Here is a 24,354-nt window from a genome sequence, read left to right on the forward strand (position 1 = left end):
CAGCAATTCATACAGCCTGCTTTGCCAACCCCGGAGCCTTATCTCTGATGTAACTTCCTGCTTCTATATACATAGGATTTTAAACCAGAGAGAAGGCTCTGGGGTTGACATGAACAGGCTGTATGAATTGCTGCTCGCTTCCTCCAGCAGCTGGAAATGAGAAGATTTTTAAAAGGTACTTGGGGGGGGGGGGGGGGGGGAGAAGGGGGGTCAACAGAGACAAGGGAAGATGCATATCATATCTCTCCTCAGCTGTCTCTTCTCCAAGCTGAAGAGCCCTAGCTGCTTTAGCCTTTCCTCATAGGGAAGTTGTGCCATCCCCTTTATCATTTTCATCGCACTTCTCTGTACCCATAGGGTTGTGAAAATTTGTTGAACACTGCACAGGGGAGTGTATATTGTGCACAATTTGAAAACTACCCCCAGTATCGCAGATGTTTAATAAACTTCCCATTTCTGGTGGAAGGAGTTTTATAACAGGATGCCCTTGTTAAGCCTATTTTATAAAGGCAACCTAGGTACCCATGTACTTTTATAATGTAGGCGTTGAGAACCGGTCCTAACAGTGTGCAAATGGCAGTGCACAAATTTCCATGTGTTCCAAAAAAGGTGTAATATGTTCACATATTCCACATGTACCCATGTATTTTCTAAAATGTGTGAAATTTTGATTCCACTTTCTACGCTACCCAAACTGTGTCCTCAGGAACACCTACAGGCAGATTATGTTAAAGTAGGTGAGGTTTTTCCATGTGCCTGCTTTTTCACATGTAATTGGTTGTGCAGTTTTGTTAAGTCCATTTTGTTTGATCCTGTAAAGAGAGGGGGCAGAGTTAAGCTGGCTGGCTGCCATGTGCAGAGAAGCAGCCGATTTACCTGCTTATTGTTGTGTTGGACATTCAGTGATCCTATCCACTGAATATACAGTCCTAAACTTAAACAGATAAAGGGCCAGATTCTGTATATGGCGCCTGAAACCCCTGCACGGAATAAATTTCCTCCTAAGCGTATTCTGTAAACAGCACCTATATTTAGACGCAGTTGATATCTCAGCGCTTAAAACTACACGTATCCATTTACACCAAGGGAAACATAGTGTGAATGCCAGCTCATAGATTTAGGCTCATAGGTGCATATTCTATAACAGTGCGCGTAAATTTTGGAATGCCCATGAAACTCCTATTTCCCCGTCTATAATCACACCCCTTTTTGGCTGCGCACATTAGAATTTAGGAGCAGTACGCTACAGAATACGCTTAGCGAGTTCGTGTAAATTCTACTTATTGGCAGTTGCTCGTTAAGACTTATCAACGCTGATTAGCTTGTTAAGCCAATTAAGTTACGCCCGTTGTTATAGAATACGCTTGGATTTTGGCGTGGAACAATAGGCACAATATTTTAGAATCTGGGGGAAAGCTATGTGCACGAAAGGACTTTAAATTAAAAAAAAAAAAAAAGTAACCAGACAATTGCTGACAATCACAGCTGTCCAGTTGAATTGAAGCCTTTCGCTCAGGAATGCATCCCTCATCTAGACAGAAATTTTAATCCAGACTTCATCATATAGCCAAAATTTATCTGTTACCAGCCACAAATTTTATATGTACAAGTTGATGAATAAAACTGTATACATCCTTCTGAGCATCGACTCAAGTATCCCTGCTATGTATACAGACTCAATTTTAATAAGTGCATTCATATGTATTGGTCACATGGTAACATATGTACATCCTTATGTCTTGCAGCTGAGGACGGTACTCTTCTGGGGAAAATTGAGAAAGTTCAAGTGTTACGGAATGACCGTCGAGAAGGTACATTTTTATTTCTAAGCTTCCTTGTTGTTTTCTTGTTTTCTCACCTTGCTACTTCCCAGGAGCATTGCCTGTGCGTTATAGATGTTACTTGCTGGCTAAAGATTGAAAGGTAAGTCCTGACTGTGCCAGCAAATGTTCTATCTGCAGCAGCTTAGTCTATTTTTACATGATTGTTTTGTTTTTTTTCTAACTCGGAAGTTTTTCAGAAATTTACAGTGAACTTATAATTTCTTTACTATAAACAGAGCTTGGTAGAATAACCTATTCTCTAACATTTATTTGTTAAATGAAAAAAAGATCTGGATACTTATTTGAAACAGATTGCTTATAATTTTTAAGAACATCAATAAAGTATACATCTGGATACCTGTTTGGATTTATTTTACCAGACATATTTGAAGTTAGTTGATGGATTCTGATAAATATACAGTGATTGAACTTTAAAAAGAGGCTAGTGCACCCTCTGAATATATTGGAAAGAGGTCCATTAACAATGGGATAGCTTTATGACCTCCTGATGCAGCAGTATCTCTTGTTTCATTCCAGCTCACTTCCAGTCTCTGGGCATGTTTCTGGTACTGCACGAGATCTTAAGGCCTGCCCCCACCCAGCACTGCTGAAGAGTGGACAAGTGAATGTATGCAGTACAACATGCTATATGTCTTTCTATATATATGCTCTAGAGACTCCTGAAACAAACAAGCTTCCTATTTCAGGGATGCCTCATAAGCAGTTAGGTTTTCAGGATTTCCCTAATGAAAATGCATTAGAAATATTTGTATACAGTGAAGGTAATTCATGGAAAAATCTCTAGTATATTTATTGCTAGTATTCTCCAGATCTGGTTGCTTTTTGACCCTCCAGGTTGGCAGTTTGTCACCCCCAGCCTATCATACATAGGTGATGATTCTGAATGCTTCCAATGTAAACTTGCTTGTTTAATTGTAAGGTTTATATCGAGCTGTACCTGTTATACACCACCTTGGGTGAACATCTTCATAAAGGTGTTAATAAATCCCAATAAATAAATAGTTATCTATTCTTTAATAAGTCTATTATAAAGACTTAAGAGTCAATAGTCAGCTGGCAGTAGTTGGCATTTCTTTGAATCCTGACAATTAGACCTGAATATTCAGTGCACTGGCTCAGAATATCCAGGACTTCTGCGGTGCCCGGAAATTACACAAGTACAGCCGATATTCAGTGCCGTACCTGCATAGATAACCAGGCAAAGTTAGAGCTGCCTTCTGTGCAGGCCTGCATGCCCAGTTAGTTATGTAGGCACCTATAACTACTGACTCTGCCTCTGACTGCTTTGGCACTAACCGGCGAGTGCCAGGGTGGTCAGAGCCAATAGTCAGCAGCCCTATCCAGTTAAGTGGTTTTGAATGTTGGCTCCTTGGTCATCCAGCCACTCCTGCCTGGTTAAATCACTTTGACTATTGACCCCTTAGAAGTTTCTGAGATCTTTAATGTCTCTTTCATCTGGGTTATAATTTTTGTTGGGAATTGGCTTTTCTCTCCAGATTCTCTATACTCTTCATTTAAGAGATTCAAGACCTGATTCTTGTTCCTCTGATCTCCTCCATCCCTGTTTGACTGTGGCCTTCTCATGATTCTTTTTCTCATGATTCACTTTATCTACACCTAGTTTCTCTGGAACTTTCCTCCTCGATGCTTTTGAATTATATTGCATCCTTTTTAGTTGTCTGTAAACCACTCTGATGCAGTGATGTAAAAGGCAGTATAACACATACACATAAACATGGAGGTGTCTAAGGTAAATTAAATTCTTTGAGATCCTTTGTTTATTACTTGGTTGTCCTAGTTTGCATGTAGAGTTTCTTAATGTTAGGATATATCATCTTGTTTATGATTTATTTTAAGATTTTAATTAACATTTTTTGTCTAACTGAAACCTGGATTAAGGATGGTGAACTTGGTTGTTTTGTTAGTCCTTCTCTTGCTTATATTTCATTTGTGCATAAGAAGAGACCTGTTAAAGGTTGAGGATTGATTATCTTTGTTTCCCGTCTCATACTACTGGTAAGGAGATCTGTATTGGCCCTTTAATTTTTCTGATGGTTTGGTTGTACAACTTAATCTTGAACCTGTACTTACCATTTTATTAGCTTAATTTACCACCTCTTTTGTCTGCTGTTGTCTCTGAGAAACACTGTGTGGTGGTAGATGTTTTGGCTTCACAATTTATTAATATGTTTGTTCTGGCAGATTTCACTATTTATGTAGATAAATTACAATGCTGATTTGAATAGCACTTTGGAGTCTAATTGACATCCTTGTCTTGGACTGATCATTTGCTTATACCCTTGGATATTTTTGATCAAACTTTTTGTTACCTTTTAAGGGATGGTGTCAGGTTCTCAAGAGCTGTGCATAAAATCAGTTTAGAGCAGGGTTATCAGCCCGGTCACTGAAACGCCCCCAGCCAGTCAGGATTTCAGGATACCCACAGTGAATATGCAAGAGAAATTTGCATGCACTACTTCCATTGTATGCAAATCTATCTCATGCATATTTGTTGTGGATATCATAAAAACCTGTCTGGCTAGGTGTCCCGTGAGGACTGGGTTGAGAACAACTGGTTTAGAGGAATTGGCTGATGTTTGTAAATCCTTCCAACATCTTTTGTAGACTAGTCCTCAAATGATCAAGCTTTATTGGCATAATATTATAAAGGCAGCCCTTGATAGGCTTGCCCCTCTTTGAGGAAAGGATTTGTATATACAAAGTGATATCCATGGTATCATGCAGGGCTGCAAATGTTGAAAATGTCAAACTGAAGGCAATCCAGATATTGTCCATGCAGTTGTGCGCTCTTTGGTGTATTATTGCAATGCCCTATTTAAAAGTATACGTCAAAAAGATCTCAGATGTTTGTAGCTTTTGCAAACTATAGCTGGTAAATTAATAACCAGGAGTCGTAAATTCACCCCATGTTACATCCCTCCTGAATACATCTTATCTATGAACTGTTGACATCGGTTTATTCTGAGAAACCATTGGTCCTCTCACATTACTTTATTCCTTCCACCAGTGCACACACCCTTCTTTACATGCAATAGATCTCCCTGTGGTCCTCTCTGACAGATCTTTTTAGATGGCTTTAGAGAATCAATATTTAGTGTCACTGGTCCCACCCTGTACAACAACCTGCTTTCTCATCTGTGCATGATATCTTCATATCAGCAGTTTAAAAATGCCCTCAAAATGTATCTTTTTGATGAGATTTTTAGGGCATCTTATCCTTTGTCTCCATATCATTGTTCGTAAGTGGTGATGATAGCCAATGACTAGGACTGTTGGCTCTGCGGACAAGACACAAACATACTCTATTATTTCTCACTCTCCTATGACTATTGTAGTTCCTACCTTACATAAGTGACTTGCTATGATTCTATTTTGATTTGATTTACTGTTAACCTCCCTGATTGTTCAACTAAAGGGTGGTATGTAAAATAACTAATAAACATGGAAACCTGTTGAAACATCAAGTACATCATGCCGATCAGAAGTGATGAAAAGACAATTTACCAGTCTCTTTCATTATGTAAGGTGTGGCAGCATAGATATGGGTGCTGTTTGATTTGCCGAAAAGGAAAAGAAGTGTGTGGCGCTTTTAAATGAATGTTTGCTTTGACTTCTAAAATTACTAATTATGGTCTACAGAGGATGGCATTGTCTAATATATTCTCTGGATCAAATAGCACCTATACAGTCTTAAACACAGAAAAGGTTTTATTCTGCTCCATGTTTTAACTCTGGAGATCATGCAACAAAAAATGGCTAGCTTGTGTTGCAGAACGTTGATAGAGAAAATCAGGGTTTGCAGAGGATCTATCTATACGTACATCTTTACTGAACAGCTACAGAGCTCAAGTTGATCTTTTAAGGTTTATTTTTCTAAAAAGATGAATTCTGCTGTTAAATTGTCCATCTCAGTTGTTTTCTGTAGTTAAATCTTTACCCCTACTTCACTTTGTTTATTTATTGTTGGTCAGTTATCTGATGTTTGTGTATTCCATTACCAATTCTGCTTCTTTTACTGACAATCGTGTTTCTTGGTCCAGTTTGTTTTTACTGTTATCTTCCACAGAATTGCTAGATGTCTTTGATAAACTGAACTTAAAAACTTGTCCTTTGCATGTTTGCTCTCCTACTGTTCTGAAATTGATGAAAAACCATATTCTACCCTGCTTAGAGGAGAAAGTAAATTCTTCTGTTAGGACAGGCAAGGTTCCATCTCAGTTTAAGATAGCCATTGTTTGCCTAGTTCCTAGGAAAGGTGATATTATTTTTTTTATTTTATTTTATTTATCATTTTACTTAATTACATTCACATTTATCACATAAATGTAAGGAAATACAGGAATTATTATACAAAGGAAAACATTTTCTCTCAACAATATATATTTACATAATTGTCCACAATTGGAAGATCCAAGATCAGGAAAACAATCTTAAAGAAAATAAGAAAAACTCAAAATGGTTAATCTGACACTTCACATTTTCTGAGGGAGGAAAGTTAATCGGTTATTGCAGCCGGTGCAGTGGTAACTGAAGGAAGTTGCTGCAGAGGATTCTTCATCTGTTTCAAAAAACTCTTATAATTTCTTAGGTTCAAACAAATAAGTAATAAGGAAAATAAAACACTTACAAGGGAATCGTGCTAGGAAGGTCCCACCTGGGGCAATGATTCTTGGCTTAAAAGCCAAGACTTCACACCTCCCAGTCTACGGTTCCCTTGATGTGTCAGGAAATATATTCATCTTTAAACCCAAAAAACTAACAACCATGTATCGGAAATACAATTTCAAAACGTTGTTCCTATCTAATCAAAGACGAAAGTCACTAATAATATAACTCTATAACTTCTGAATTTTCCAAAATGTCAGTTAAACTTACATCTCTTTTCTCTGATAAAGAAGATTTTAAAGGAAATATAATTTTAGTCACCAAAAGGTGGCTATCAGAAGGTATTAGCAAAGTATCAGAGAAATATTTCTTCAAGAATTCAGTAGCTGATATATAGGATATTATAGGTAAATTTATCATTCTCAAGTTATTTTCCCTTAATTGGTTCTCCAGAAATTCCAATTTTTACAAGAAAGATAACTATTCTTCATTACCAAATTATCTAATTTTCATAGATAAGCCATTTCCGTAATCAAAGTCTCTATTTTTATATCTTGGACTTCCACTTTGTTAGATAAGTATTAATATAAATTCTTTAACTCGCATAGTGAAAAATTTTAAACATCTGAAGAAGACAGTTATTCACATTCTGCTGCAGTTCCTATAGTACGTCCTTTATGACATTACTGGCTTCACCAAGTCCAATTTCTCCACAGAAACTGCTCCAGATATCTTCGGGGGGAAGAGCTCACTCTCCAATCCCCCAGTTGGTTTATTATCTGGAGTCAATGCTGCGCGAGGACCTCCTCGGGTCACATGAAAATCCTAACCCACTTCGGGCGTTTCCATTATTGACCTCCATAGCGAAGCATTACTATTTCCAGGTCTTGGAGAGGTCGTGCCAACAGGTGGACTCAAAGTCACTCCCTCCACTGAGATTCAGCAATAAAGCCTTGCTGTTCCCCGAAGCAAGAACCGATATCCCCGACGTTATGACCCCGAATCTCTCCAAAATAGACTGAGAAGTGGTGGGAACCCCAGCCATGTTCGAGGAGGACAGCACCACGGCTTTGCCTTTTCTCTTCCCCATTCTCTGGGGAGCGCGCCCTCTTCTTCAGGCATTCTGGTGTAAAACGGGAACTCAACTAGCGTACGTCCTCCCTCAACGCCATCTTGGATCCTCCAGGAAAGGTGATATTAATAAGATTGATCCTATGAATTTCTGGCCTCTTTCTTTATAATTTCTGTCAAAACTGTTAGAGAAGGTGGTTTTATGTCAATTTCTGGATTTTCTGGCGCTTGCTAATATTTTAGATTCTCATCAGCATGGTATCAGAAAGTTCCATAGTACCAAGACTACACTGTTATCAACTGTTGATGTTATGATTGTGACACTTGGTTTTGATAAGGGCGACAACTTTTTGTTGATTTTGCTGGACTTTAGGTCTTCCTTTGACAATTTGAATCATATAATTTTACTCATTCGAGTAGCAAGCTTTGATTCTGATAGAGTTTTCAAATGGTTTCATTCATATTTGAGTGGTCAAACTCAAAAGGTGACCTTGGATGGCTTTGAGGGGCATAATCGAACGGCGCCGGCCAAATAGATGGCCGGCCATCTATTTTGGCGGCGCCGCAAAGAGCTATCCAGAACCGTATTATCTAAAAAGATGGCCGGCCATCTTTTGTTTCGATAATACGGTTGGGGCCGGTCAAATGCCATAGATCGCCGGGTTTGAGATGGCCAACTTTGTTTTTCAGCGATAATGGAAACTGGAACTGGCCATCTCAAACCCAGCCAAATCCAAGGCATTTGGCCGTGGAGGGGCCAGCATTCGTAGTGCACTGGTACTTCTGGATATTTAGATCTTGCTGATCAGTTATGTTATGACTTGTTCTGGAGTGCTGTATTTTGTGATACTATTTTGAGAAATGTTCAGTAAAGACTTCATACAAATTAAAAAAGTCCCTGCCGTGCATTTTCCCTTGATGGCCGTCCCTGACGTGAACTTCCGTTAATGGCCGTCGTTCTCTTGATGGCCGTCTTTCTCCCCGGACAGGAAAATCAAAACTGTTTTTGCTCACAGCTTTTTTAGTAGTAATAGTGAGATTTGAACCGGCCACCTCTGCATTACAAGACCAGTGGTGTAACCACTTGGCCACAGTTCCACTTACTTGGATGTCCCTCCCTTTTGATTATGCCCCTCCAGGTCTCTCTCAGCCACTCACAGACAGCTAAACGCCCAGGGCTTGCATGAAGCCACATGTTAAATGTTTAATTTCTTCACCTTACTACAAACTAAGATTATATAGGCAGTTAAAGATGATTTTGACTTCAGACGATATTCATACAGTTCTACAGAGTTTGGTCCTGGTAAGATACAGTAATTCTTTGTTGTGGGAATTACCTTATGCGTTTAAAGCTCTTCATGCAGTTCAGAATTCTGCAGCGTGACTGTTAATTGGTCTGTCCCATTTTGAACATTTAAGTCCTGTTCTTATTTCTTTACATTGGTAACCAATTTTTTGGTGTGTCGTATTTAAATTACTTATTTCACAGCATCCCCATGACCTTATACAGTGGGGGAAATAAGTATTTGATCCCTTGCTGATTTTGTAAGTTTGCCCACTGACAAAGACATGAGCAGCCCATAATTGAAGGGTAGGTTATTGGTAACAGTGAGAGATAGCACATCACAAATTAAATCCGGAAAATCACATTGTGGAAAGTATATGAATTTATTTGCATTCTGCAGAGGGAAATAAGTATTTGATCCCCCACCAACCAGTAAGAGATCTGGCCCCTACAGACCAGGTAGATGCTCCAAATCAACTCGTTACCTGCATGACAGACAGCTGTCGGCAATGGTCACCTGTATGAAAGACACCTGTCCACAGACTCAGTGAATCAGTCAGACTCTAACCTCTACAAATGGCCAAGAGCAAGGAGCTGTCTAAGGATGTCAGGGACAAGATCATACACCTGCACAAGGCTGGAATGGGCTACAAAACCATCAGTAAGACGCTGGGCGAGAAAGAGACAACTGTTGGTGCCATAGTAAGAAAATGGAAGAAGTACAAAATGACTGTCAATCGACAAAGATCTGGGGCTCCACGCAAAATCTCACCTCGTGGGGTATCCTTGATCATGGGGAAGGTTAGAAATCAGCCTACAACTACAAGGGGGGAACTTGTCATGATCTCAAGGCAGCTGGGACCACTGTCACCACGAAAACCATTGGTAACACATTACGACATAACGGATTGCAATCCTGCAGTGCCCGCAAGGTCCCCCCTGCTCCGGAAGGCACATGTGACGGCCCGTCTGAAGTTTGCCAGTGAACACCTGGATGATGCCGAGAGTGATTGGGAGAAGGTGCTGTGGTCAGATGAGACAAAATTGAGCTCTTTGGCATGAACTCAACTCGCCGTGTTTGGAGGAAGAGAAATGCTGCCTATGACCCAAAGAACACCGTCCCCACTGTCAAGCATGGAGGTGGAAATGTTATGTTTTGGGGGTGTTTCTCTGCTAAGGGCACAGGACTACTTCACCGCATCAATGGGAGAATGGATGGGGCCATGTACCGTACAATTCTGAGTGACAACCTCCTTCCCTCCGCCAGGGCCTTAAAAATGGGTCATGGCTGGGTCTTCCAGCACGACAATGACCCAAAACATACAGCCAAGGCAACAAAGGAGTGGCTCAGGAAGAAGCACATTAGGGTCATGGAGTGGCCTAGCCAGTCACCAGACCTTAATCCCATTGAAAACTTATGGAGGGAGCTGAAGCTGCGAGTTGCCAAGCGACAGCCCAGAACTCTTAATGATTTAGAGATGATCTGCAAAGAGGAGTGGACCAAAATTCCTCCTGACATGTGTGCAAACCTCATCATCAACTACAGAAGACGTCTGACCGCTGTGCTTGCCAACAAGGGTTTTGCCACCAAGTATTAGGTCTTGTTTGCCAGAGGGATTAAATACTTATTTCCCTCTGCAGAATGCAAATAAATTCATATACTTTCCACAATGTGATTTTCCGGATTTAATTTGTGATGTGCTATCTCTCACTGTTACCAATAACCTACCCTTCAATTATGGGCTGCTCATGTCTTTGTCAGTGGGCAACTTACAAAATCAGCAAGGGATCAAATACTTATTTCCCCCACTGTATGTCGACTAGAACCTTATGTTTTGTTGGTATGAAGATGTTAGTTGCTTGCTACTAATTCCTACAGATTGGTTGAGACAAAAGAATAAATCATTCAGTTTCTCTGGACCATTTGCATGGAATAATTTGACATCACCTGTCAGATTGCTAACAAGTTTTCTTATCTTTAGGAAGCAAGTGAAGAGAGATTTGTTCTGTCAGGCATTTGGGAATTGATTACTAGTGAAGTATGAATAATATGTCTAGCAGTTCATTGGTAATTGTATGGTAGTGATGTATGAAGACTGAAATGTTTATTGATAATATGTTTTTACTGTTTTTATGCATATATGCTATACTCTGTCTAGAACTGTGGATAATTGTGAGCTATACATTTTTTAAAATAAAAATAAGTAAAAAAAAAAAATTGCCTGAATCTCTCTTTCCTGGAGCATTTGCAAGAGTGCTTTATAGGAAAGGTTGATAAAACTAGGACTGAAGTGGTAGGACATAAAGAGTTTTGTGCTAGACTTGGTGATTCGCGCAGGGTAGAAGAGGAGATGTTTTTCTATCTATCCGCTAGCTCTATGTCCCTCATAGTTCTTGGTCAAATGTTGATGTTTCTGCTTTGGGGATGTTGGAGAAGGTAATTGCTGCTTTAAATTCAGCTGTTTCCTTTCAGACCCACTGCTGACAAAGGAGGGAAGTTAGCAGTGTGGGCCACTGTTAAGACTTGATGTTTTATTGTTAACCCCAGTTATTAGTAACTAGGTTTCTTTGCATAAAATCGGACCTGTGGTAAAATAACATGTCTTAACAGTAGCCTATGTTAATAACTATGTCCCTAAATTGGTGAAGAATACTTCATTAGGATTTTTTGTCAGACTCTGTTCAATTAAGGTGAGTCTTTTGTCTGGTATGCCCCCTAAGTTATTGAAACAGCCAATTGTTCAACCAGTCTTGAAAAAAAAACATATCTTGATCCTTCAATTTTAAGTTACTGTTGACCTCTTTCAAATTTAACTCTATTTTGTATTTTATGGAAAGAGCAATTCTGAATCAACTGATGGATTTCTTGGGTAAGACCTTAGCCTTACACCTGAAGCATTCAAGATTTCCAGCTCTTCATAGTATTGAATCACGCTACAGTTATGTTTTATTTGGATTATTTACCACCTTTTAAGGAAACTCAACCAAGGTAGTGTATAGCAAGAATAAGCCAGACATGATCAGTAGACATCAAAATGTACAGTTTTAAGAATTTTCTGTGAAAATATATATCCAGTGCTCAGTTTATTAAAAGTGTCAGATATTTGGATGCTGGTCAAGTTGCCATTATGGTCTGTTTAGATTTGACTCTGTATTTGACCAACTTGGTCACTATCATCCCTTTTGGTTGATTTGTGTGTTTCTGGAACAGTTTTGAACTGTTTTCCCACCTGTTTAATTGTGGATTTATAGTCATTCTGTGTTCTGGAACTTCTGTAAGATATTCACTTTAGTGTGGTGTGCTGCAGTGTTCTTTATTAATGCCTACTTTATTTAACATCTTTCCTGTGCCACTATCTTTGGCTAGTCAGATAAGCATCATTAAGCCATAGTTCTATACTGATGATATTCAGCTTGTTGCTTTTATGGATCCCTGCGCTTCCAATCTTGGTCCCTTAAATCGATGTTTAGATGCAGTCTAATTGGCTGTCTCAAAATGGTCTTAACTTGAATCCACAACGTGTGAGGCCATTTTGGTTTGGATGGAGATGTTCTTTTTCCAAGTATGGCACTGAATATTATAGATATTCTGTAGCCTTCAAGGAATCAGTGACTATTTGGGGGTCTCTTTGGACTCTTGGTTAATGTTCAAGAAATGATTACAGAAGTGGCTGTCTTGTTGTTTTGTGCTTTAACAAGTGAAGTCCATGGGAAGTATTCTGGATGAAAGTGAGTTGAAGACTTATTGAGATTTATTTACCGCCTTTATGAAGAGATTCACCCATGATGGTCCACTCTCTTGTTACAATAAGAATCAATTAATTTAGCATTATTTATAACGGTTTGCTACTTAATTCTTGAAGTTACTCTAATTGCTGCAAAATACTGCAATGAGGATTTTATTTGGAGCTATTTGGAGAGATCATATTACACCGGTTCTTGTGAAGCTACATTGGTTTCCAGTTGCATATCTTATTAAATTCAGACTGTCGATCATGGTTCACTGTTGTTTATTCTGGTCTTCCTTTTTACTTAGCAGATTATGTGATTCTTATATACTCCTAGTCGAGTACTTCACTAGTTTCAAGAGAATACACATTAAATTACACCTCCACAGTTGATAACAGTTGGATATCCATGTTGTGCATCTTTTGCTTATCTTACACCACCTATTTGGATTAACTTACCTTTATATCCAAAACTTGAGTCCCTCAAGTTTGAGTGGAGGAGTAGCCTAGTGGTTAGTGCAACAGACTTTGATCCTGGGGAACTGGGTTCAATTCCCACTGCAGCTCCTTGTGACTGTGGGCAAGTCACTTAACCCTCCATTGCCTCAGGTACAAAATAAGTACCTGTATATATGTAAACCGCTTTGAATGTAGTTGCAAAATACCACAGAAAGGCAGTATATCAAGTCCCATTTCCCTTTCCCCTTTCCCCCTCATTTGAAAAGTTTAGAATGGGACTTAAGACCTGGTTTTATAATCAGGCTTTTGATTGTTAATGAATCTGCTTGGCTTGGCTTGGCTTGGCCTGGGCTGGTTTAGGTCAGTGTCTATATTCTCATCCCCTCTCTTCCTCCTTTGTGGTCTGCTTTGATTTTATGTATTTTGTGTTGTTTAGATTGTAAGCTGCTTTAATGTTTGTCTGAAGAATGATATAGAAGATTTTTTTATTGTACTGTATTGCATTAAGATGTTACCTTTCATTATACAAGAATTTGAATTGTAAGTAGGGCACAAGGCCCCAGACTTCATTATATTTGCTCTCCCTCATATATAAATAAATACAAATCTATTTTATCTAACAGTGTCCACCACAGTAGTACATAGAATTTCTATTATATATTATAAAGAAGGAGAGACCAGACACAGAAGGCTGTTTCTAATCATATGAGAAAAAGTTTATTTTATTAGCTTAACAAATAAGCATATGATAGCTATTTCAGATTAGGCAGTACAGCAAATCAAGGCAAGTCAATCAGCACAGGCCTCAGGCTTTTTCTCAGAGAGATAGTTACACCAGCCACAAGAACGTGAACACGCAGTAATACATCTCTGATTCCTATTGATTTGGTTACATCTTATATACGTTTTTTGTTACATTGAAGTCTATTGAAGCATCGTCATTTTGCATCATTTGCTCCACCTTTTCAAAGTTCCCCTAATGCAAGTTTCATGATAGTTTCAAGTTCTTTCTTCACACCATCTGGCTTTCTGTTTATTTGCACTTATTTCTTATGTAATCTATATTCATAGTTATAATTCACAATAAATCATCACATTTTCTGTGTATTCAGGGTCAATTGTGTTAGCTCTTTCAACCACGAGTTTCGTTTATCTTTATTCTGTTCCATATTCCCCTAAATTCCGTTTTGGTTATATGGCCCTCTTCTTAACAACAGATATTTTAGTTCCATAATAACATTGCTCAGTAGCCAACAGTCATGCTCAGTAGCTATCAGTCATGTTCTTATCTCGTGTTTTATTGCAAAGAAACAATTAACATCTGTGCTGTGTAGCAGATTTCATTTGAGCAGTTCTGCTTTCACTATTAGCAAGTGCAGAGCAAGTGCAAACTTGTTCCACTTGGCCTTTTAACCTTGAGGCCTAGCTACACACAAACATGCAAGCTTATTTAGCTTCATATAGGGTGTTTCATATAGGGTCTCAGGTCATGTCCAGCATTAGGCCTGGAGTTACCCATATTAACAGAATATTGTCTCAAGATTCTGAGTTTCAGAAAAAAGTTTTTTGTCTACATGCATTTTATTTCCACTGTATTTACTAAAAATATTCAGGGGAGAGACATTCAATTAGTGGGATTGGGTCCAGGTAGGAGAAGGCTTGGCCTAAGAAGTCACTTCAGGGTGGAGGGCACTTCCTGGTGGGGAGAGCCTTGGGAAGGGGGGGGTCTTCCATTGAGGGAGCATTGATGTGGGGAGGCCACTGGGAGGTGGGATGACGGAGGGGGAGGTTCAGGGAGGGGGTTCAGGGTGAAGAATCTTACACTCACTATAGTAGCTCCTGTAAGATGTGGCCTGGGAATATCGGGCTGCAGTTTTACGGCCCAATGCTCCTGAGATGGTAAAATAACCCCAGCTTTTTGCTGGGGTTATTTTACCAGCTATAATGCAGCTTGTAGTGTGTACTTAGTGTTTACTTCAAGCTGTGTTAAAGAATTTATATAGTAATAAAGCTGTTTTACATGTATTTGTACATTTTGTATCTCATTGCTATGTACTGTGGGGTAACCTAGACAATGCTGTGTTAGGGCACCAAAATTAGTGTTAAGGGGCAATTAATGTGGTTTAGTGCCCTAATGCAGCTTGATAACTAATCCCCCTCAATCTTCTAATTACTATCTTAAAAACAAATATGTCTGTGTTTCAGTCGTATAATTTTCTGATGTTCAAAGTCTGTGTAATTACAGGGCAGAGGTACCCAAATATCCCACGATATGAAAATACCCTCTTTAAATGTTCTAGATTGACACTAAAATTCTCTGTGGATATTTGTTTGAGAGAATTAACAATTTCTCAGTTTGCATAATTTCCTCCCTTAAGAGCATATAATGCAGGATTAAATTCAGAGGCACAAAGGGGGGTTTAAGCAGCTGGGTTGAAGTTCCATGTGATGATAGGGCATTTGATGGCAGGCTTTATTTGAAGCAAGCTCAATTAAACCTGAGAATTAAAACCTGTATAGAGAGAGGTTTTCCTTCTGCATGCTAGTGATAAGTGCCAGTTCCATGAATAATAATAATATTATAGTTATTTATCTTACTACACACCATACCAAGGCATGGCACAACAGGTTATAAACCAAATTAGATATTTATACAGGAATAACTATAAAACATATTAATCTTTCCTTTAAAAAATAATTCTATTAATTGATGCTGATGCCTAGTTTTTTTCTCCTCCTCCCCCCCCCCCCCCCCATTTCATGTGTGTTTACAATTCTTTTCTTTGTTCATATCTGTGGGATTATGGTTTTTATTTCATATTTTGAACTATCTTTGTAGCTTGTTAGCCACATTGAACTCGAATTTGTGCAGGAAAATGTGGGGTAAAAATGTCATAAATAAATAGATATCAACTAACATAGATAACCGATTTTACTTGTATATTCTGTCCTGTTGCTTCTGTGGTCTACTGGAAGTAGTTACAGCCAAACAGGATAAACACACACATTCAAGAAATAAAATTCAAATGGACGTGTAACTCAAATAAGATAAAATAAAATCACCTATACACTAATTAGGGGAAGGCTCCAACAATTAATCTAAATACATCAAAGTGCACAATACAATGCAACTTGGAGACTTCACACAGCAAGGTTCAGTATTCAAATCAGCATTGCAACAACATATGTATCTGCATCAATACATCAAAATAAGTAATACTTCCTTCTAATAAAAGTAATTTAAATTAAAAGGTGTCAAGCGTTCTATGTATATTGGTGTAATATCACTAATGTGTACACTAACAAAGTTGATCTTGATGCCTGACCATCAATAAACTTATAATCAGCTTACTAAAAGGAAAGTACATTCTATCATTCACTTATTTTGCGGCAAATTTCTTCTTTTTGCTAGTTTTCTTTGAGCCTGAAGAGAAGGGAGTGTCAGCTTCCAAAAACTTGTCAAAAAGGAGGTAATTTTTATAATAGACCTGAGCTTGTAGAAAAGAGCCCACTTGAGCATGTAGAACGCTTTCAAAATTGTGTATACATGCCTCTTTTTTTTTCATTTTTGGATTTAGCTCACACCTTTTCTCAGTAGTAGCTCCAAACAAGTGTTTTTATGTGTCGCATCTACAAGCAAGTGTTACTGTTTGTGTCTTATCTAGGACATTTTTATCCTGTGTTAATAAAGAACTTGGTTATTTATCTTGACTCACCTCATTGATCATTCCCACCCCTTCTTTGTGTAGGGTTATATTCATGTACATTAGGTATTTCCCTGAACCCCAAAAGGTTTACAATCTAAAGGCCCTGTTTACTAAGGTGCACTGGCATTTTTATCGCATGCTTATCGCATGCTAACGCTGGAGACACCCATAGGAATATATGGGTTTCTCTAGTGTTAGTGCGTGCTAAAAACGCTAGCGCGCCTACAGCATGGCTTAGTAAACAGGGCCCTAAGTGTTTACCTGAGGCAGTGGAGAGTTGTGATTTGCCCAAGATCACAACAAGCAGCAACAGCAGCAAGATTTGAACCTGGTTTCCCCTATTGTCAGCCCTGTGCTCTAACCACTGGGTGAGGGGGATAATTTCATAACTGGGTACCTACATAAAAGGCCCAAAAGAACACATATTTTACAGTATTTGTAAAGGCAGCATAGGCATCTATGTACCTTTTATAAAATTAGGCTCTCAGAACAATCCCTAACAATGCACAAATTTGCACCTGCTCTCAAGGTGCAAATGTGTATGTGTGTATGCTCTGTGTGTATTCAGGTGTATTTTGTAACATCCATGCATACACTGTAATTTTACCTTAGCTCAGCCCAACCTACGCCCCTGGGAGTGCCTTTGGTCGTGAGAGGAGGCATCATTCGTAGTGTAGTGGTCCTCCTCACATGCCAGGACACAAACTGGGCACCCTAGGGGGCACTGCAGTGGACTTCAGAAATTGCTTCCAGGTACATAGCTCCCTCACCTTGTGTTCTGAGCCCCCCAACCACCCCCAAAACCCACTACCTACAACTGTATACCATTACCATAGCCCTTATGGGTGAAGGGGGGCATCTAGATGTGGGTAAAGTGGGTTTCTGGTGGGTTTAGAGGGCTCACATTTACCACCACAAGTGTAACAGGTAGGGGGGGATGGGCCTGGGTCTGCCTGCCTGAAGTGCACTGCACCCACTAAAACTGCTCCAGGGACCTGAGTATGACATTTGAGGTTGGCACAAAATATTTTTAAATATTTTTTTTTTGGAGGGTGGGAGGGGGTTAGTGACCACTGGGGGAGTAAGGGGAGGTCAACCCCGATTCTCTTTGGTGGTCATCTGGTCAGTTTGGGCACTTTTTTGTGGCTTGGTCGTAAGAAAAACAGGATCAGGTAAAGTCGCCCAAGTGCTCATCAGGGACGCCCTTTTTTTTCCATTATGGGTCGAGGACGTCCATGTGTTAGGCACGCCCAAGTCCCGCCTTCGCTATGCCTCTGACACGCCCCCTGAACTTTGGTCGTCCCCGTGACGGAAAACAGTTGGGGACGCCCAAAATCGGCTTTTGATTATACAGATTTGGGCAACCCTGTGAGAAGGATGCCCATCTTCCAATTTGTGTCGAAAGATGGGCGTCCTTCTCTTTCAAAAATGAGCCTGATAGGATTTCAGACTGGGGAAATAAAGTGATATTCAAGAAAAGACAATAGTCCTTAAACAGTCACTGTTTCCCTCAAGAGAGGTTAGGAGAGGAGTAAGGTGTTGAAGGAGAGTGTCCACAGAGAAGGGAATCTGGATATCATCTGCGTAGGAGGACTGAAGCTGAGGGACTGGTTAAGGAAGAGGGCCAATGGAAATATCGAAGAAATTGAGAGCTTGTAAGAACTTTGAGGGACCCCGCAGTGAAGAGCACAGATAAAGGAGAGGGAGTGCTCCGTGCGACTATGGAAATGTGAAGCTAAACAATTTAGAAAAAGTGTCACATAAGCCTAATTCTTGGAGAAGAAGTAGCGGAAGAGAATGATCAACCAAGTTAAATGCTGTGGTTACGAGAACAAATTTACCTTGATTAAAAGAGCACCATGAAGGAGGACAGTCAGAAGGGTCTACGTGCTGTAATCAGCACAGGAACCAGCCTGTATCAGATGAAGAATGAAGGCTTTATCAAGGAGTTATGAGAGTTGCAGTAGGACAATTTCATCGAGTATTTTAGAGAGAAAGGGGTAGAGTCTTTCCTGAGGTACTTTGTCAAACGCCTTTTGAAAATCCAGATAAACAATATCCACCGGCTCACCTTTGTTGACGTGTTTGTTTACCCCTTCAAAGAAATGCAGTAGATTGGTGAGGCAAGACTTCCCTTCACTAAATCAATGCTGACTTTGTCTCATCAGTCCATACTTTAGAATGTGCTCTCTTATTTTGTTCTTAATGATAGTCTCTACCATTTTGCCCAGCACCGACGTCAGACTCACCGGTCTATAATTCCCCAGATCTCCCCTGGAACCTTTCTTAAAAATCGGCGTTACATTAGCGACCCTCCAATCTTCCGGTACCACGCTCGATTTTAAGGATAAATTGCATATCAACAACAGTAGCTCCGCAAGCTCATTTTTTAGTTCCATCAGTACCCTGGGATGAATGCCATCTGGCCCAGGAGATTTACTACTCTTTAGTTTGCAGAGCTGTCCCATTACATCCTCCAGGGTTTACAGAGATTTCATTAAGTTTCTCAACTTGTCAGCTTCGAATACCCTGTCCAGCACCGGTATCCCACCCAAATCTTCCTCGGTGAAGACCAAGGCAAAGAACTCATTTAATCTTTCCACTATTTTTTTTATCTTCCCTGAGTCGGCCGTCTTTCCCTTCTGTTGTTCCCGCGGCGCTGATCTCGCTGTCTTTTTCAGCTTTTGGCGGTGGAAATGTTAGCAGGAGCACTCCCCAAGCCTTGTGCTACGGATTTTGTGCACTTTAGAGGGATAGATTCACTTGCTGATTCGTGAACAGGTAGGTTGGCGACGGAGAGAGATTCACCCACGACCGCTCTCCATCACAGCATCACGTGACCGTCCGGTTAACTGCTTTTAATATATTTGGAAAAATTTTTACTATGTGTTTTTGCCTCTACCGCTGTCTTTCTTTCAAAGTCCTTCTTAGCCTTTCTTACCAGCAATTTGCATCTGATTTGACATTCCTTATGCCACTTTTTGTTATCTTCAGTCGGTTCTTTCTTCCATTTTCTGAAGGATTCTCTTTTTGTTTCAGTAGCCTCCTTCACCTCTCTTTTTAACCACGCCGGTTGTTGTTTGGTCTTCTGCCCTCCTTTACTGATACATGGAATATATTTGGCCTGGGCCTCCAGGACGGTATTTTTGAACAGCATCCACGCCTGTTGTAGGTTTTTTACCCTATCCTTTGCTCCTCTTTTTTTTACCATTCTTCTCATTTTATCATAGCTCCCTTTTTTGAAGTTAAACACCAACATATTTGACTTCCGTTGTCTATTTTCTTTGAAAGCAGATTTCAAAGCTGATCATATTATGATCACTCTTATCAAGCAGCCCCCGCACTGTTACCTCCCGTACCAGATCATGTGCTCCACAAATGACTAGACATAGAATGTTTCCTTCTCTCGTCGGCTCCTGTACCAGCTGCTCCATAAAGCAGTCCTTGATTTCATCAAGGAATTTTACCTCCTTGGCGTGCCCTGATGCTACATTAACCCGTCTACATTGGGGTAATTGAAATCACCCATTATTATCGCGTTGCCCATTTTATTAGCGTCCCTAATTCCTTTAACATGACTAATATTGCTTCTTTCTAAGGGCAAGTTACTTGTTTTAGGGATTTGCTGTGTTACCGCTTTGATTCCTAGGTAGATATAAGTGGGATATAATTACCAGAATACAATAAAACAGACTTAAATTCCTGCTAAACCTTTGTACTAAAAGCATTTATTTGGAGCACTCTATTTACCATATAAACTACTATGCAAGATAATAAGTGCATTATTTGCAATTGTACGACACACACACACAAAAATGCAAAGAGTAACCTCCTTCACTAGACTACCTTACAATTAATGGTGCTCTGGTGGTATATTCAGGGCAGGAGTGATCCCCAGCGCTACTCTCAAATAGCTGGCTTGACCCTCTTGCAGCAGTCTCACGAGATTGCCACAAGAGATTATGACAGCCATTTAGAAAGCAGAGCCAGCATAAGCAAGAACAACTGGAGATCACTCCTGCCCTGACTAAACTTCTAGACCACCAATGATAGGGTTACCATATTGGCTCCCTCCAAAAAGAGGACACATGCCCCGCCCCACCCCTCCCCCATCCAGCCCCGCCCTTTCACACCCCCCACCCTGCCCCTGTCACATACCGCCCCACCCCTTTCATACCCCTGCCCCCTCATCACACACCTCTAATGGTGCCCTATCCTTCCCTCCCCCTTACCTTACTATACTGCCCTGGTGGTCTAATAACCTCTTCGGGGCAGCTGCCCAGAGCGCCTGCTTACTGTTCTTTGCTGACTCTGGTTCCGGTGCTGATCCTGATCCAAAATGGCTGCCAAGAGTTGAAACGACCTTGTGAGACTTCGGCGGCCATTTTGAATTGGCGTCAGCAAGGAACAGTATGCAGGCGCTGGAGACAGGAAAGAAGGGGCTCCTTCCTGCCCCAAAGAAGTCACTAGATCACCAGGACAGTATAGTAAGGTAAGGAAAGTGGAGGATAGGACACCACTAGGCCTGCCCATTTGTCAAAAAGAGGACTTGTCCAGGTAAAAACGGACATAAGGTAACCCTAACAAAGGATTGTAGGCAAGGTGGCCCGCGTGGAGACTTACTGCTATGGACGTGCCCTGATTGTCTCTAGGTGCAGGCTGTGAGGATCTCCCCGGACCCTGTGACATGGGGAAGCGGAGAGGCAAAGTGCGGGAGGTTCCCTCTTCCAGTGCTGGGTCTAACCCTTGTCAGCAGGCGGACTCTCGAGCAGTTCGGAGTATCGACCGCTCCCAGGCAAACTTCTTCCCCACTATTGGAGCCAAACGCAACGCCGTTGGACGACAGTGCAAACAGGGTTTTTCCCTAAGCTCCGTACAGCATGCGGCCCCCCTGCAGCCAGGAGGGAGATAAGCGGAGGCGGGTCCTGTAACACGGAGCCCACAAAGGAATACGGATGTTCAGGGAGGGAACCAGCCCGCTCCGAAGGAAATGCCGAGAATGGTAACAATAGAACAAATTTCCTCACAAGTTTTGCCTACACAAATTGTGAGTACATTGAACCAAATTCTGAGCACTCCCCCTCCTGTCTCTACTCTGGGGAAGTTAGAGAAACCGGCTGTAGTGACATTGGAGTCACTCTGGGACTTAACTTATACACTGCACTCCTCTCTTTTAAAAATGACTGAAGAAAATGCGGCTGAAATAAAAATATTGTCAGAAGCTGTCCTTTCACAGGCTCAGATTACCACCCAACAGACTTTCAATTAATTCAGATGGGGGAAAAATTACAAACATTAAAAACAATGGTCAGTTCAATAAGGGATTCAGAAATTTTACTTTCCGACGTTTAGAATACCTGGAAAATCAATCAAGGAAGTTAAATTTGAGACTAATTTTCCAAGATCCCATTGATATCTTCAGTTGATATGGTGAAGAAATACTTAATGGAAATATTAGGAATGCCAAGTGATTAACATCCTCCTATTGTGCGGGCACAATATATACAAATTAATAAAAAGAGGGATAGAGAGATTTCTCAAACGCAAATTTATTTATTTTTATTACATTTGTACCCTGCACTTTCCCACTCATAGCAGGTTCAATGCAGCTTACATATTATATACAGGTACTTATTTGTACCTGGGGCAATGGAGGGTTGAATGACCTGCCCAGAGTCACAAGGAGCTGCCTTTGCCTGCAGTGGGAATTGAACCCAGTTCCCCAGGACCAAAGTCCACCACTCTAACCACTAGGCCAGAAGGTATAGGAAAAGGTATGAACTTGACAGCATTCCTGGAGTCATCGCTGGAAATAATTACCCAAAGAACCACAGTGGTGGTATCTGGACAGAGATGCTGTTCTAAAACTTTCCTTTAAACACTTGGACTCACTGTTTTTTGGGTTCTAAAATAAGAGTTTACCCTGATCTTTCTAGAGAAACTCAGTAGAGACGTAGGGTTTTTTCTAGCCATGCAAGCTAGGACCTTGGCTCTTGGATCTAGTTTTGTTTTGAAATTTCCTTGCATTTGTCCGTATTTTGTATCAAGCTAAGCAATTTCAGTTTTTGACCCTAAACAATTAGAGGAATTTTGTTAAATAAAGATGAAGTTACGGTAAAAGTTAATTAACAGAAGCGCACTGTATGATAGGCTAGAGGAGAATTGCTGAGAAGTAGTAAATATAGTTTCTTCAAATATTATGTTTGATGGTAAATAATTTCACTACTCTTGGACTGAATTACTTGAAAATTATTGGACGAAAGTTACGTATTTCAGTCATTGTTCTAATTAACTTATAACCTTATAAATATGGAAGCTATTTGTAAATCCTCAAGTCTGCAAAACAGATCATACATCCCTTGGCTAAACAATTTTTTTTTGAATTTTCACTTAATGCAATTTAAAAATAAATCTACACACAAAAAAATTTTTTTAGTGTAGCAAAATGTGCTCAGTCCGTGCCTGGTGCAACCATTATATCCTCAGGGAGAATATGTGGTCATATCACAGTTGGAACCATCACTGCACATTCGATGTTCCACTACTACTACTACTATTAACATTTCTAGAGCGCTACTAGGGTTACGCAGCGCTGTACAAATTAACAAAGAATGGTCCCTGCTCAAGGAGCTTATAATCTAAAGGACGAAATGTCAAGTTGGTGCAGTCCACCTCCCTAATGTATGTACATACATCCAGACCAGATGTAAGGCCTTCACCATATTGGATAATGTAATAAACTTAGATTAACACATTTTATATTGATCAGAAAGAAACATTACCCAGCCAAAACCCTGCTGACACAATCTTATACTAAATATATGGAGGTACTACTACTACTACTACTTAACATTTCTAGAGCGCTACTAGGGTTACGCAGCGCTGTACAATTTAACAAAGAGAGACAGTCCCTGCTCAAAGAGCTTACAATCTAATAGACAAGTGAACGGTCGGTCCGATAGGGGCAGTCAAATTGGGGCAGTCTGGATTCACTGAACGGTAAGGGTTAGGTGCCGAACGCAGCATTGAAGAGGTGGGCTTTAAGCAAAGACTTGAAGACGAGCAGGGAGGGGGCTTGGCGTAAGGGTTCAGGAAGGTTGTTCCAAGCATAGGGTGAGGCGAGGCAGAATGAGCGAAGCCTGGAGTTGGGCGGTGGTGGAGAAGGGTACTGAGAGGAGGGATTTATCCTGTGAACGGAGGTTACGGGCGGGGAACGTAAGGGGGATGAGGGTAGAAAGATAGTGAGGGGCAGCAGACTGAGTGCATTTGTAGGTAAGAAGGAGAAGCTTGAATTGAATGCGGTATCTGATCGGAAGTCAGTGAAGTGACCTGAGGAGAGGGGTGATATGAGTATATCGGCTCTGGCGGAATATGAGACGTGCAGCAGAGTTCTGAACAGATTGAAGGGGGGATAGATGGCTAAGTGGAGGCCGGTGAGGAGTAAGTTGCAGTAGTCCAGGCGAGAGGTAATGAGAGCGTGGACGAGAGTTCGTGTGGTGTGTTCAGAGAGGAAAGGCGAATTTTGCTGAGGTACATGCATATTCAGTGACACTAATGTAACTGACCACAATCCAAACAATCAGAGTTGTACAAAACAATATGCACAGAAAAATAATATAATCACTTCCCTTGAG

The 24,354-nt window shown here is 40.5% G+C and overlaps 1 protein-coding gene across 1 annotated transcript in view; it reads left to right on the plus strand.

Annotated features, from left to right (window-relative positions):
* Nucleotides 1–24,354, plus strand: part of GALNT2 (polypeptide N-acetylgalactosaminyltransferase 2) — a 483,612-nt gene that overhangs the window by 241,670 nt on the left and 217,588 nt on the right. Inside the window, 1 exon segment of the mRNA XM_030196432.1 lies at nucleotides 1,746–1,811. Coding sequence (XP_030052292.1) covers nucleotides 1,746–1,811 — 66 coding nt within the window.

Source organism: Microcaecilia unicolor, chromosome 3 (genome assembly GCF_901765095.1).
Source record: "Microcaecilia unicolor chromosome 3, aMicUni1.1, whole genome shotgun sequence".
NCBI lineage: Eukaryota > Metazoa > Chordata > Amphibia > Gymnophiona > Siphonopidae > Microcaecilia > Microcaecilia unicolor.